Consider the following 14,413-nt stretch of genomic DNA (forward strand, 5'->3'; position numbering starts at 1 on the left):
TCATGTTTTCCACTGAAAAAACACATTTTTGGACCATAACGCACACCTAAATAGTTCAATTTTCTCAAAAATTGACAGCGCGCCTTGCAATCCGGAACACCGATGGATGTTGGCTGTTCAGTTGCTCGTTATTTCAAATTCCTTTCCGTTATGTTCGCGTTCTCATTCTCAGCCACATCTTATCGTGAACAGGCGTCTGTTTTTGTCATACCAGAAATAGAACTACTTCCTGCTTTCGTGTCTAAGAATCATGGGAAACGTAGTCCTACTAGCCTAATGTGAGCTATTTTTGGCGGTGACATTATGCTTGCGGTCTGCAGGACTGAAGTGATTGTAAAGTTGAATTCTGACTTTAACATTTGCATTCTCACCTGCATCTAATTGCTAAAAGGTCAAAAATTTCAAGGGGACTGAATACTTTCGCAAGTCCCTGTATAGTTTACAAATGTCTCTTGTCATGAACTATTGCCTGAGGTGTACCATCATTTTTTCATCATTTCAGTGTTCATACTTTTTTTAAAATCAAAGAACTTAGTACCCTCCTGCTGAAGCCGAACGTTGCCTGCCTACTGTACTTGACACAAAAGCACAGTAGTGGTAATCCAGGACAGACGTGATGCAACCACAAAAGCTGCAGCTAACTGTGTCATGACTAACCAACGTTGCCAACAAACCCCGATAGTTTGAGCATTTCACCAAAAAATACAAGAGGAATGTGATGCAAAACCTGCGAGACAGAATTTGCCTTTAATGGCAGCAAGACTGCGATACCTGAGAATCTAAAAAGCAAGCTAATTGTCGCGGAGTTAATTCATTCATCTCAGCCAGCTATTTGGCTAGCCGCTAACTAGCCAAATAGCTGCTAGTTAGTCCTCATTTTACGAACGAGATCTGTTCCTAAGGCGATGTAACACGAATTTCCGCGTATGTCGGATTTCACGGTTAAAGTCGAAATTTTTTACGTCAAAATGCTTTGTATAAAAATTTTAAAAAATGAAAAGAGATTAAAATAAAAAGCATAAGATGCTGTACTTAGCATTACTGCTGAAAAGTGGATGGAGAAAGGGGATCTGACGCGAGACCGACGGCTTTCTGCTGTTTTCCAGTGTCTATTCTATATAGTATTTTGCGAAGTACAGTACATGCACTGCTCATGTGTATTCATCTATAATCAACAGAAGAATTCAGTCAGCTTCTCTGCACAACAAAATCCTATCTGCAGAACACTTGGTTCATTATGTCTTTACAAAAGACTTCAACATAACTCACAGTAAATGCTGCATTTTTTTTTCACCTTTACTGAAAGTATGATAAAAGCTACTAGATAAACGACTTAAATTCCATCTTGTCAAAATGTATCACGCACTCCATCAGCCATGCACTGAAGGACATCAATGAGTACATTACTTATAAAGTATATATATGTATATAATTTAAAGGTAAAAGCGAAGTGATAAATATAACTCAAGCAGAGACTTTTATGGGTAGTAATAACTTTCTTGGAGAGTGTGCGGACATGTTTTATACCAGCCTCTGTGTCTTAGCTGGGTGTTGACACTGCTCTGCAGCATTTTGTTTTTTTTACTGACTTTTTTTAAGCCTTATAGGATGGTTGTGCAATTCCTTTTGACGTTTCAGCGAAGTATGTCTGGTCATGGACAGGTTGCGTTTGTTTTGAAAGAATCTATTCAAGATTTCCATCCAATTATTACAGCGCTGGTTGAAAATAACACTTCCAAATTGACTGCTGTGCCTCCTTTTGACCTCACCGCTTTCCTTCCTCCCTATTAACACTTTGCTCTTCTTCTCAGTCTTTAAGTTGCCATTTTCTCTTTCTCTAGATGATGGAGCCTTGCGTGTTTGGAAAAACTTTGCTGACCAGAAGAACCCGGAGATGGTGACTGCGTGGCAGGGCCTCTCTGATATGCTGCCTACGACCAGAGGTCAGCCCTCCACCAGCGCTCACAGTAAAGACTTTGATCTTACTATCATCCCACCAACCCCTCCCATTGTAGTTTAGGTTGCCACTTTGTCCGTCCTCTGACCAACATACCCATCTAATAAAAAGGTTTCACTATTACAGGGTTCCGGCGAAAAAAATATTAAAGCAGAAGTCAAACCAAACATTTTCTTGACAAAAATATGTACTCTGCGCCTTCACTGGTCTAAACACGGCAATCTGATTAATATTGTTTGTGCAGGTTTGTGGAATATGAGTTAAGCAGCGAAATCCACCCATTTTTAGCCATTTCAGGGGGCATCGCAGGTTGCACAGGGCTCAGGTAACAACCAATCATGGCTCAGCTTCAGAAAACAAGTCAGCCGTGTTTAGACTAGTCGGGCTGCATAGAACATATTATTGTAAAGAACATTTTTGGGTTGACTTCCCCTTTAAAGGGCATTGAATTCATGAATAGGCCTTCATTGGCATTAAGATGTCTTAAATCAACCTTTCCAAAGTATTGAAAAATGTCAACACGTGAAAAGTAGGCTTTTATGACTGTAAATAGTTGCTGATATCAAAATAAATTAACGTTCTTATGTAGAATTTCCCGAAACCTTCATGGTAACGTAACGCAATTATGATAGCGGAACCAGCAGTCGGGACTCTTAAGGCCAGATGTCATTTATGGACTAGCAACTTTGGACAACATGGGACATTAAGAACATCCCGAAGTTGCAATTTATTTTCAAAGGGAATTCAAATGTCTTTAAAAATCTGTAGGGAGCCGTGTATTACGATCACTGTGACATTGTGTATGCTCACCATTTGTCAGTGCTTATTAAAACACATGTACCATGTGTCTGACAACTAACTGTAGCCATGATAACCGAATAATGGATTGATTGTTCATAATGCTTTTGGTTGTAGGGAATTCCTCTGTTAAGACACATTTTATATCAGCTATATAATGCCTTGAAGAAACCGAGGCAAAATGGGGTGTGTAAAATACTTAGCTGCTAGCAACAGCGGCACCGTCCGATTACCCTCAACTATAGCCGTTGGAAATTGAGGTACGTCCAAGCAGAACTCCTCCAGGCAACATTATTTTACTCAATTTCAGAACATTCAGAGGGATTCTATTGTCTCTTGAAAGCTAACTTTTAAGAAAATAACAACTGTTAAATCTTGAGTCCTTTGACTTTAGTGTGGACTACAACTTCAACAATTCAACAAAATAACAGACTGGAATCTTTTACGGTAGTGATGTCTGACTAATTGTAGTTCAGGGGCCACATACAATCTAATTTGATGTCAAAAGTGGTCAACATCGGTAAAAATCATCATACCATAATTATAAGTACAGTATAGGGGTGGGAACGATAATCGTTTTTTCAATGCATCTGTTCGTTGTATTAAAACGATTCTGCATCGATTCACAGTTATTAATAATCGATGTTTAAAGCATAAGAGGAAAAAAAAAACAAAAAAGATGCAAGCGATTACGTGCGTTTGTACGTCAGACATCTGTGCCCAGGCTTACGTGACAAGATGGCGGGACAAACAAAACCTCACACGAGCGGCGCAATCCTCGTTAAAAGCATCGGTTTGGAGACATTTAGTTTCTTTATTCCTCCTTCTTTATTAAGTGTCAGACGTTGATAAAATATATCATTTTTGATCAAAATATTTCGGGAACCCAACAAAGATGACTCATTACCACCCAGAGTTGAGTGCTGCGACCCGTCGGAGATGATAACAGCCGACTTACTCTGTCAGGTGCTCTCGCAACTCTCCCACAAAACTCCGAAAGAGTAAGAAAAATGACCAAATCCATTGCAGAGTACATTGCATCAGATTTGCGCGGTTGTGTCCAATCGGTTGTGGAAGAAAGGGGCTTTCGCAGCCCTGTTGCAGACAGTGACGCTGTACATAAAATTCCTGTCATGCAGTAAAATAACACCAGAGCATGTAGATCACTTCTTTCCTCACACAAAAACCTAGAATATGCACACCTTCTGCAAGATTAGCAGTTTGTTTAAAGTTTAATCTGTTATTTATTGTTACAAAATATGCTGCTTTATATTTCGAATAATAAAGCTGTTCTGTTTGATGGCAATTTCTCAGGGCTTAATGTTAGTGTTAATTACACCACTCAGTAAGCTGCGGAACGAGCTCGAACTTTTATTGCTCTTAACAGAGGACATACACAGTACAGTACAGTACTTCTACCAGCCATATCGCTACAGCACCTCGCGCCTTTTTCTTTCTTCAGTCTCGTCCTCTTTTGTTTTTGTCCGCTCAGGGACATTCTTTCTCTCTGGTTCACTTAGCCAACAGTCATTTTTCACACAATGTTCAACACTGCCCTCTGCTCTAATGCACAATATCTCATCCAATATAAACTACATGTGAAATAAAGGTCAAGAATTGAAATATCATCCATCCATCCATTATCTAAACCGCTTTATCCCCACGAGGATCACGGGTGTGTTGTCTTCTAGCAGTAGGCGGCGTACACCCTGAACTGGTTGCCAGCCAATCGCAGGGCAAATTGCAATATCATTTAAAAGAAAATACACTACACCAGGTGCTACATTAGGTTAAATAAAAGCAGCGTTCATTGCTAAGTTTCACAGTAATGTCAATCAGACGATGCATATTGCACTTTAAGTATTAAAATACAGGTTACGCTAAATCAGATTAAATTTAAATATGTTTTGATTGTTTTGTTATAGGAGAAACTACAGACATTTGTTACAACAAATGCTGCCATTGGCACTTTTTGAAATTCGTGTTTACACACGTAAACAAAGTAGCCTTGCTACTTTAATAAAAGTCAAAGAGTGAACTATAAATCCTTACTCTTCCTTGAGTTATGCAATTGTTTAAAAAAAAAAGGTACCAGCGTTTTAGATTAACTATAAAATGTAAGCCATTGTAGTGATGAATCGGAATCGAATTGTAAGAATGGGAATCGGATCGAATCGTGGGCCTCTGAATCGGAATCAGATCGAATCGTGAGGTATCCATAGATTCCACTCCTAGTACAGTAACTACATGTTTTTTTCCCTTATTGTTGTAATCCAATGCAATACAATACTTAAGGATAATCTTTACCTAAAATGAATTTTCCTTTTACAAAACATTAAGAACAACCTCTGATTTATTATAAAAAACATCCATTTAATCATTTACATGTGTGAATTCTAAATGATTACAGTAATTATATAAATTTTAAGTCTCAGATATGTGGAACTTTAGAATACGGTACTATATTGCAGTTTAAAATACGATCGATTTAAGATGTAGGAATTATTTTCATTTCATTGGCAACATGCATAATAATTGTCAACACCTAAACAGATTCCTGGACTCTACAAACTGAAGTGAAAACTATAACTATATTCCACAAACGTAATATTAATCAGAATGCCTTGTTTCAACTAGTGGGCCTGCATAGAACATATTCTTGAAAAAATGTGTGGGTTGACTTCCACTTTAAAAAAAAAAAAAAAAAAAAAACATTAATAAACTGTGATAGTTTCTAGGTAAATATATCGTCTGGTTAAATATATCAAGACAGTACACTGACTAAAATGAAGTACCTATTATGAAGCCAGTCGGCTTTTCTTCCACCAGGCTTAGCAAGTTTTCTGGGGGAAACCCTGCTGTAAATGTACTGTATACGCTTTGTATATACAACGAAAATAAAATATGTGTAGATATACTGTATTCTATCCCAACGCATGACTAATAGGATCCACTAAACCAAGCTCCTGTCGCGAAGCTGTTGACAACATTTAATAGCAAGTTTTGTTAGCCATTAGCACAGCCAGGATTCCATTTCATAGAACTGTAAAGAGAACTGGCACTGCGAGATGAACCAAATGGCGTTCAGTCACAGCGGCGGCTTAAACTACCCCGAGCGACTGCAATGTCTTTTCTGTATTGTAGTGTCTGACCACACGGTCAAAGGATGACAAGGGAGGCGGTTGTCTTAATGCACACAGAATGGGTCACTGACAAGCACCGTCAACACATCGTCCAATTACAAGAGAGGACACAACCTGTACATATTGGCAGCCTCATAGACAGTCTGAAATGATCAAACTTTTAACACAACACTGTAACTTTAAAGTGGCCTTCGGACTATTTCAAATTCAAATTCATCCTGAACCCCGTTGCGTGCCGGTTACGGCCCTCGGGCCGTACGTTTGGAAAAAATTGAGGGTGTGGCTGTTGAGAGAATTTTCATGATACACATGCCGTCATTTAAACTAAAGTTTAACTGCTACAGGAAGGTTTCTGAAAGATTCTTAAAACCATTGTTCACATTTATGTTTTCATTGACGTCTCATTTCTTTTATGAATAGTTTGAACCTATATGAGATTCTTTTCTACAGACACTTAACGTTGAAGGTTTTGGGATTCAGGACTTATCAATAGTCAGTTCCATCAGTGAAATAACTCTTGAGTTACTCTCCTGGTGGCAGCTGTCATAGCCTGTGACACACATCAATGAATAATTCATCAGTCGGGAGTGACAAAGTCGGCACGCTTGTTAAACTGTCAATTATATTTTCTTTTTCTTTTTTTTTTTTTTATCAGTGATTGTTACCCTTTCACCTTCTTCTTTGGTGGTATACGGAATTTGCGTCTTTTGGAGGATTTGGTGACCCACTTAACTTGTGTGTTGACACTCCTCCAGAAGTTGGAAGCTGAGGCATTTTGCAAATATTTGCAGCAGGCTCGACCCCCACTGCGCAAACTACAGAGGCGAGAAGCCAACTTCTGCGTTTTTCTCTCCACGCCATCTAGTTTTTTATTAGCATGAGTTTCTTCATCGCAGTTTTCAAAGGCAACCAGATGAATAGTGGCAGTTTTATCAAACTACTCCTAACGTATTCAATGAAATTTGCGCAATGTACATTCTTGAAATGGTCACGTTAAGATGAGTGTGCGACGGCAGCTAGCTCCGCACCATTTGCAGAGAGTGTCCATAGAACGTGTTTTCCATAAAGGGCCCATTTGGCTAATTGGTAGTGACAAGCAAGTGACTGGCTGACAGGTTTTGTGCGCAGAGGTGTGAGCCCACTCGCTGTGTGCACATATGTGTCGGTGCCATTACGGAGCCACGTAGTGGCCAGCGCCTGCGGGGACCTGCTGCAAGGCGACGCACGAAAAACGAGCATCGCTGTGTGTGACACAAATGGCCCCGCGAGACTTGTCCTCTCCCACAGTGCACTTCGTTTTTCTCCAAGACTCCTGGAGTGCTTGTTATCTTTCTGCACGTGCAATTAGAGGCAATGTCCATGTGGGCCCCACGTTTGATGGTCACCGGAGTCCATTTTGACATTCTAATTCTCTCAGGTTTACCCCAAGAATGAAGCATGAGTCATCGGTTTTCGAGTTGTTACCTTTTCTTGGTGACAATTACATGCATTCGATTCTTTTTTTCCATGTCTTGCGTCGCTTCAAATCAATTTAATCATGCAAACCTGATTAAATATTACACAAGTCTGTCTTTGCCTTACCCAAAACTGACTCCGACACGCACAAGCGCACTCATTGGTCTGTCCACATTCATCTCATCCCTGCCCTGTAGTAACATTGCAGTGTCCTCTTTTTATTTATTGAACCTTAACTGTTGCTGTGTGGCTTATCGCAGGGGTGTCAAACTCATTATTGCCGCGGGCCACATCATAGTTTTGGTGTCCCGCGTAGGGCCGTTGCCTGTGAGCCCAAATAAATGTATGACCGCCTTCTATTAACACGTATACACAACAAATTGATGGATAACTACTTTTGAAATCACAAGCCAGTAATTAGTTTGTTCAACTATTTCTCAATTTATTTTTAAGAGGGGAGTGATAACAAATGCTTGCAATATCTCCCATGTAGCATAAAAAGTGAAGTCGATTTGTTCGCGGGCCGTGTCTGGCCCCCGGGCCTTGATATTGACACCTGCGGCTTGTCGGCATGTTGTTGTGGTGCTTTGTGTGTGTGTAATATTGTTTCACATCTTCCTTTTCGAGGGTCTGAATAAGGCTGCATGTTCCCTGCATTCATACACCTCCGCAATCTTGTAAGAGTTACATAATAATGTTTTCTTCTGTTGGCAGTATTCTGGTCATTTTTGATACCGCCTCAGACTTTCCCTCACTACCAGTCTTGCTCAGACACAAGCGGCAGCAGCACTCCACCTTGTCAGCCGTTAGCCCTGTGGTAAAACGCTTTCAATTATGTGTCTGACAGGTTTTGAGGCTAAAGACCCACATGTCACCATTTCACCAAAGAGCTAGCAGCTTAGGCCTTGTCGTAGCCGGGTTTTTTTTAACAACTGTATATTCTCCCCCCCGCCTGCGTTGGAATACACATTAACAAAACGCATGCACACGAAACCGCGGAAGTGCGTTTTCAAACGCATGCCAAGCCTCTAGGCGGCAGTAGTTAGCCAAATACTGTCCATGACGTCGCTTCTACGAAACCAAAAACACGGCGCCAAACGCGTTCGGGAGGACCGACAATAGGTCAGAATTGCTTTTAAACCTTTCAACGAGAATCCATGTTGACTCGCATGAAAACAAAGGCCTTAGGCTTTGGCCCTTAGTCCTTCTGAATGGACAGTATTTGGCTAACTACTGCCGCCTAGAGGCTTGGCATGCGTTTGAAAACGCACTTCCGTGGTTTCGTGTGGATGTGTTTTTTTTTTTATGTGTATTACAACGCAGGCGGGGGGGAGGATATACGGTTGTTAAAAAAAAAACCCGGCTACGTGTAGACAAGGCCTTAGTTCATGGGCTGGTGTGTTACGCTTCGTAATTTGGGACAATCTGTTGGGACACAGAAGCCTTGTTCATTCCTCTGCTATTTGAATGCAAATAAAGAGCACTGTGTGCACACGCAAAGGGTCCCTGCTAATTTGTTGCTTGCTCTGTTGCATATCTACCTCTCCCTGCCTTCGATCTGCTCCCCCTGCTCACAGGTCTAGCCAGAAGAGTCTCCATCTATCTTGACAGGAGTAAACAAGGCGGTGAGTGTAATCCTTCTTTTCCTCACACCCCAAACCCCCCCCCCATTTCCAAGTTGAAATGTCGAAATAAACAATCACATGCTTGACTTTGCTCTCCCACGCCACCTGTCGTAAATGTCAGGTGGTGTTCGGTCACTCTGACCTTGGATGAGACAAGTCATATGAAAGAGAACAAAAATAATACTGTATTCTGTTAAAAGTAAATGCAAACTCAACATCATTACTGCGTCTGCCAAACACATGAGACACTCTTTTGATCGCCACTGAAGTGTCAGGCAAACAACTACGCAACTCATTCCCATCATGCGTAAATGCTGAGAACTTTACAAGCTGATTTTTACTGCGATTACTCCTTGAGTCTGAATACAACAGTTCTCCCAGCCATGAATGCATTTGTACTAATAATTTCATTGTGTATGTGTGTGCATTACAATTCTTAATTACATATATATATAAATACTGTATATAAATAAATATGTATATATTTTTCTCTCTCTCTCTCTCCCTATATATATATATATATATATATATATATATATATATATATATATATATATATATTATATATATAAAATATATATATATATTATATGTATATATATATATTATATATATAAAATATATATATATATTATATATATATATAAAATATATATATATATATATATATATAGAGAGAGAGAGAGAAATAAATACATATTTGTAATTTTTTTAAAAAACGTTTTTGTGCATTTATTTATGCCAACCACATATAGTAAGGGACAAAATAAAATAAAAAATCCACTAGATGACTGAAGGTACATAATGACCCTGTATAGCCACGTTTTGTGAATCGTTTTGCTCAGTGGTGTGCCGTGATTTTTTTTTTTTGTCCGATGCGCAATGCCTCGGCTCAATAAAGGTTGGAAAACACTGAGCTAAAGTATGTTATAGTGTGCGGCTTAGCTAAAGGTTATCCGAAGGGGAGAGATGATTTACATTTGACTACCTGGCTGAACTCCACACTCTGAATGCTAATATAGACTCATAAAGAATGATTTAGTAATAACTAATTAGGGCCATAGACCTCCTTTACCCGCCACCTTCTTTACCTCAAATTACATCCCACCTGTGTGTGGTTTCATCGCTAGTCGTCGGTGTCTAATTGGAAACATGCTGCCCCACTGTGTTTTTATTGGAGCAGAGCCACCCGTTGTATGAAGCTCCAGGGATCATCGGGCTGTTAAACTCAGGAGAAACCAATGAAATTAAAGGAACGTGGTTGGTTGGTGCCAACTAAAGTGCTTGCCTGTGGACTGTGCTGCTGCTGCTTCCGCTGATTTTGCTACTGCTGCTACATTAATATGCACAAGCCGTCACTGGAACAGGAGAGAAGAGTGGTGGGCAAAAACAGATGCAAATATTTCTTAATGTGAAAGATCGAGAACATCATACGGAGTTAAGAGTTAGTTAAGCCGTTTCATGGGCCGAGATTTATAGCAAAGAGAGCTGTGTGTCATAAGGGAAATTAAACAAAAACAAAGGAATGAAGGAAAAACACTGCGGTCATTAGTCACCAACAATTGTAAGCAAGTTTTATAACCTATATTTGAATGAGACCCCAATTACTGTATAATCAGAACAATATACAGTGCTATAACCTTTAAGGAGGACACTCTATTCCGGAGACTAGTTTAAGACTTCAAAACATTTCTTCATGGTTTATAAACTGTGTTCCAAATAATTTTACATAATAAGTTAAATGAAGAGTTGTAGATCTGGGGTAGTTTTTGCATATGTTGTGTCTCCTGTCTTTTTCGATCAGACGTGCCCAAGTCTGGTCCTCGAGCCCCTCTGCAGCCTGTTTTCGATGTCTCCCTCCCGCAACACACCTGATTCAAATGATCAGCTCATCAGCAAGCTTTACAGAAGCTTGATAACGATCCTGAGACATCTAAAATAGGCTGGATTGGGCCTCTCGAGGACCAGACTTGGGCACCCCTGGTTTAGGTCACCGATAGACAGGTTTGATCATTAGTTTCCCAGCTAAGGAAAATTATTTCAAATTGTTTTTACACAATGGCTACGTTTACATGAACAAAATGTCTTTAATTCGATCAGAGTTTGGATTCAAATTGTTGATTGGTTGCACTGTTTTCATGGACACTAACAATATTGATCCGATTAGCACTTGCGTGTTCATGCATCACACTTTCGATCGGAACAAATTATTTTATCATGCGCAGGTTGACCAAATGTACCGGAAGTGGAAGAAGAAGCTGTAGCGACTCCCGTGTCAACAAAACATCGCTCTGTCTGTTTCTACTTTAAACGTTAGTGTTATGTATTGTATTTTTCCCTTTTGCGCTATGTCGAGTTCCAAATGTACCAGTTCGGTTTTATGCCCACCGTGTCTTTCATTCACTCTGCTTCATCTATCTTCCGGGAATAACAGAAACCCGTAAACTGACATCACAGACGTGCGGTAGAGACGGTTTATGAAATTTCGGAATAAGTGTTTTCATGCACCCCGATTGGATTAACAATCGACATAAACCACCTCTGTCCTTCGGAATAAAGTCTTGATCGCAATGGGTTTGATCGGGTCATTCATTATATTCCGAATGGGGTGTGTACATGAAGCGTTTTTATTCCGATCAGGAATTTAAACCAAATAAATGTGTCCATGTAAACGTAGCCATTAATTATAGTGAAACAGTTGATATACTGAATAAATAATAATATGATGGTGGGAAAACATTGAGTAGTCCATTGCCTTGCGAGTGGGATGAAAGGAAATCATTGCGCAGTGGATCAATCTATTCATGCAGGATAGGGGCCAACCCCATCGGTGAATACCAAATTTGACACTTCCCACAAAGTGATTATAATTGCTTATATTGATGGTTGAAGCCATAAATACAGTATACCGCAAACTATGATACCAAAACACAAACAACCAAAGTGCATTTCAAGCACTTAAAACATTGTTGTACCCTTAAAATACAGTACAGTACAATTCTTACAGCTAAACATTCAGATCCTACGCAACCAATAATACCTGTACATAAAGCACACGTCATAAATTCTGATGATGATGATGATGATGCGTTGCATTTAACTGCCTCACAGGGCTCCGGAGTTACACTGATGGTTCCGACGCTCCTCGGGTGGCCTGTGCTAGTCGTAAAATGCGCAGCTTGGTAACCTTCTGGGCCTACATAGCAGTTAGCGCGATATCATTTACTGGCTCAAAGCCACCAAATCCATGCAGCGACAACCTGAACTGAATGGGGGCGCTCTTGGACTTGGAGAATATTTGTGCTGCTGCCTCCTGGTAGGACCCCTGCCACTTTCTTCAGATTTTCTAGTGCTGATGTCGCCACTCCTCCGCTGGGCGTGGTCTTTGGCTCTTCGTAGGCTTCTCAGTGAGGTTTTTGTCCGGGATTGCTTGTGACTTGGCTGGTGTCGGTCATTCTGTGCCGTTAGGCATCAAATGCGGCTTAGAATGAGAGTTAAGTATGTAACTACGGCGGTCATTCGGGACACAGAGAGCCGTAGTTCCATACATAACTCGTTTTATTTTCAGGGTTGAGGTTTAGCTACCTAGCTAGCTAACCGCTCATCGCAGTTGTACCCGATAACCACTGATGTGAACAATGGCGCTCCCGTTTTTATGTAGTGGGTGTGTGATGACTCAATCCTGGGTCAAGGCACATCACTGGACCCTGTTTTAGCCACACACACCCCAAATTCAGGAAAACAGTTACATGCAATGTTGTGTTAAGTAGTTCTCAATCTTGACATGTTTTCACCGCTCATCTTCAAACGTATAATGAATTTAGAAGCAAATCACAGAAATCCCTTTCCGGTGTCTTGAAAATAAAACAGCTGTCTGTTGCTATGAGCCGGATTTAGGAGTGGTGCATTAAACAGAGCAGAATATATTTACCTGCCTTCTATGGACTGCCCCTTTTACCCTTATCCTTCCACACTTTTTTCTTTTAACTGCATCAGTAAAAGTAGGGCACCTCTTGTCTTTTGAGCTTTCCGAGTTGCACGCAGTGACCCTCTTTTCAATTGGTTTGTGCTTCCTGGTAACTTGTTCACATTGGGGCTCTGGGAATTTGCTAAATCCAGCATTAAGGGCCTATTGAGTTGGAGGACAGAGTCACTTGACTCAAATATGTCAGGAAAACACAAGAGGCAAACTTGCAAGCTTTTTATACAGAAACAAACAAGGCTACTTTTCCATTTTCGTGTGACGGACATTGTATTGTGAGACACATTATCCATTCGCATTCAAGTTTATCAAGTTGTTTATTGGATAAGAACCTGTGATTAGTAGAAGTGTGGTAACCTCTCTGTAATAAGGGTCCATGCTTGACTCTGTATGGAAGGCATTTTTTCAAAGTTAACAGCGGCAGACTATTAATTGAGTCTGACAGTTTTTGTAGTTTGTACACTGTACAAATAAAAGTATCCGGACACACTTCACAGGAGTTGGACTAGACTGGATCTTTATTCTTAATATCAAGAGCCTTTGGCCTTGCGTCCAACTTTGTGGCAACAGTTTTGCCGGTGACCTAGATAGTCTTTACTAGGAGAGCGAAAGATGTTGGAGGCACCGAGATGTGAGCAACTACAGTAAATCTGTGATCACGTGGCCCAATACTTGGGTATGTACGTTCCAAACATAAGTCATAATCAGTGTACTTTTAAACAATTATGTGTTATGACCACAAAGCCCCTCATGTTTTTCTCAGTTTTACAGCTGCAGTTTTGATCGGTAGGCCTTCCATGTTGCATTCGGCTCATTTGCTCTCGGCAGTCTCCCTTCATTCTTGCAAGCACTTAAAGAAAGGAAGAAGTCCAAAATCTTGGTGTTTTTCATAGTTGTTTTACTGTCAGATAGAAATGTCAGTACCTCAGTTACTAAAAATAACTTGCCGTATAAAAGATAGTTACTGATGCAATCAAGATGAATCAGTCGTCCCTTGGAACCCTCAAATATTACTCGGCTGGAGACTCCAATGGACATGATAACATTTCTGGGATGTTCTAAAGGGCCGATCAGTCACTTGATTGAACCCCATCAAAAACACTCTGGTGGGGTATGAATAAAGTGCCAGTCTTAGCAAACCCCAAGATGATTGCCCTTGCCAGTACCTTGCACAATTATTTTGATATTGACTATTTCTTGACCTATAAGCATTGAGGTTGCATTGTCTTAATATTGATCTCTGAATAGAATGCCAATTGTACTCAAGGAAACTGTCGAAAATAAGCGATATACCCGAGATAAGATTTAGGTATCAATTGGTTTTGAAAGGTCCCCTGAAAGTTCAGTCCTGAAGTGCTGCTGAATATTAAAGACACAGGAAGGTGTTCCTTGCTCGGAATTATCCAAATGGTTTGCCCTTTGTCCACCTTAATCGAGTCACCGAGTCTTAATG

The 14,413-nt window shown here is 40.3% G+C and overlaps 1 protein-coding gene across 6 annotated transcripts in view; it reads left to right on the forward strand.

Moving 5' to 3' along the window:
- Window positions 1–14,413, forward strand: part of rptor (regulatory associated protein of MTOR, complex 1) — a 167,114-nt gene that overhangs the window by 142,563 nt on the left and 10,138 nt on the right. For 2 of the 6 annotated variants that reach the window (XM_086033595.1, XM_086033599.1), the window contains exons 29-30: window positions 1,842–1,967; window positions 8,931–8,978. In XM_086033595.1, coding sequence (XP_085889721.1) covers window positions 1,842–1,967; window positions 8,931–8,978 — 174 coding nt within the window. The remainder of the gene's footprint in view (window positions 1–1,841; window positions 1,968–8,930; window positions 8,979–14,413) is intronic. The other 4 variants (XM_086033596.1, XM_086033600.1, XM_086033597.1 and 1 more) reach the window with 3 other exon arrangements.

This window comes from Filicampus tigris, chromosome 6 (genome assembly GCF_054856515.1).
Source record: "Filicampus tigris isolate MCC_2025a chromosome 6, RoL_Ftig_1.0, whole genome shotgun sequence".
Classification (NCBI taxonomy): domain Eukaryota; kingdom Metazoa; phylum Chordata; class Actinopteri; order Syngnathiformes; family Syngnathidae; genus Filicampus; species Filicampus tigris.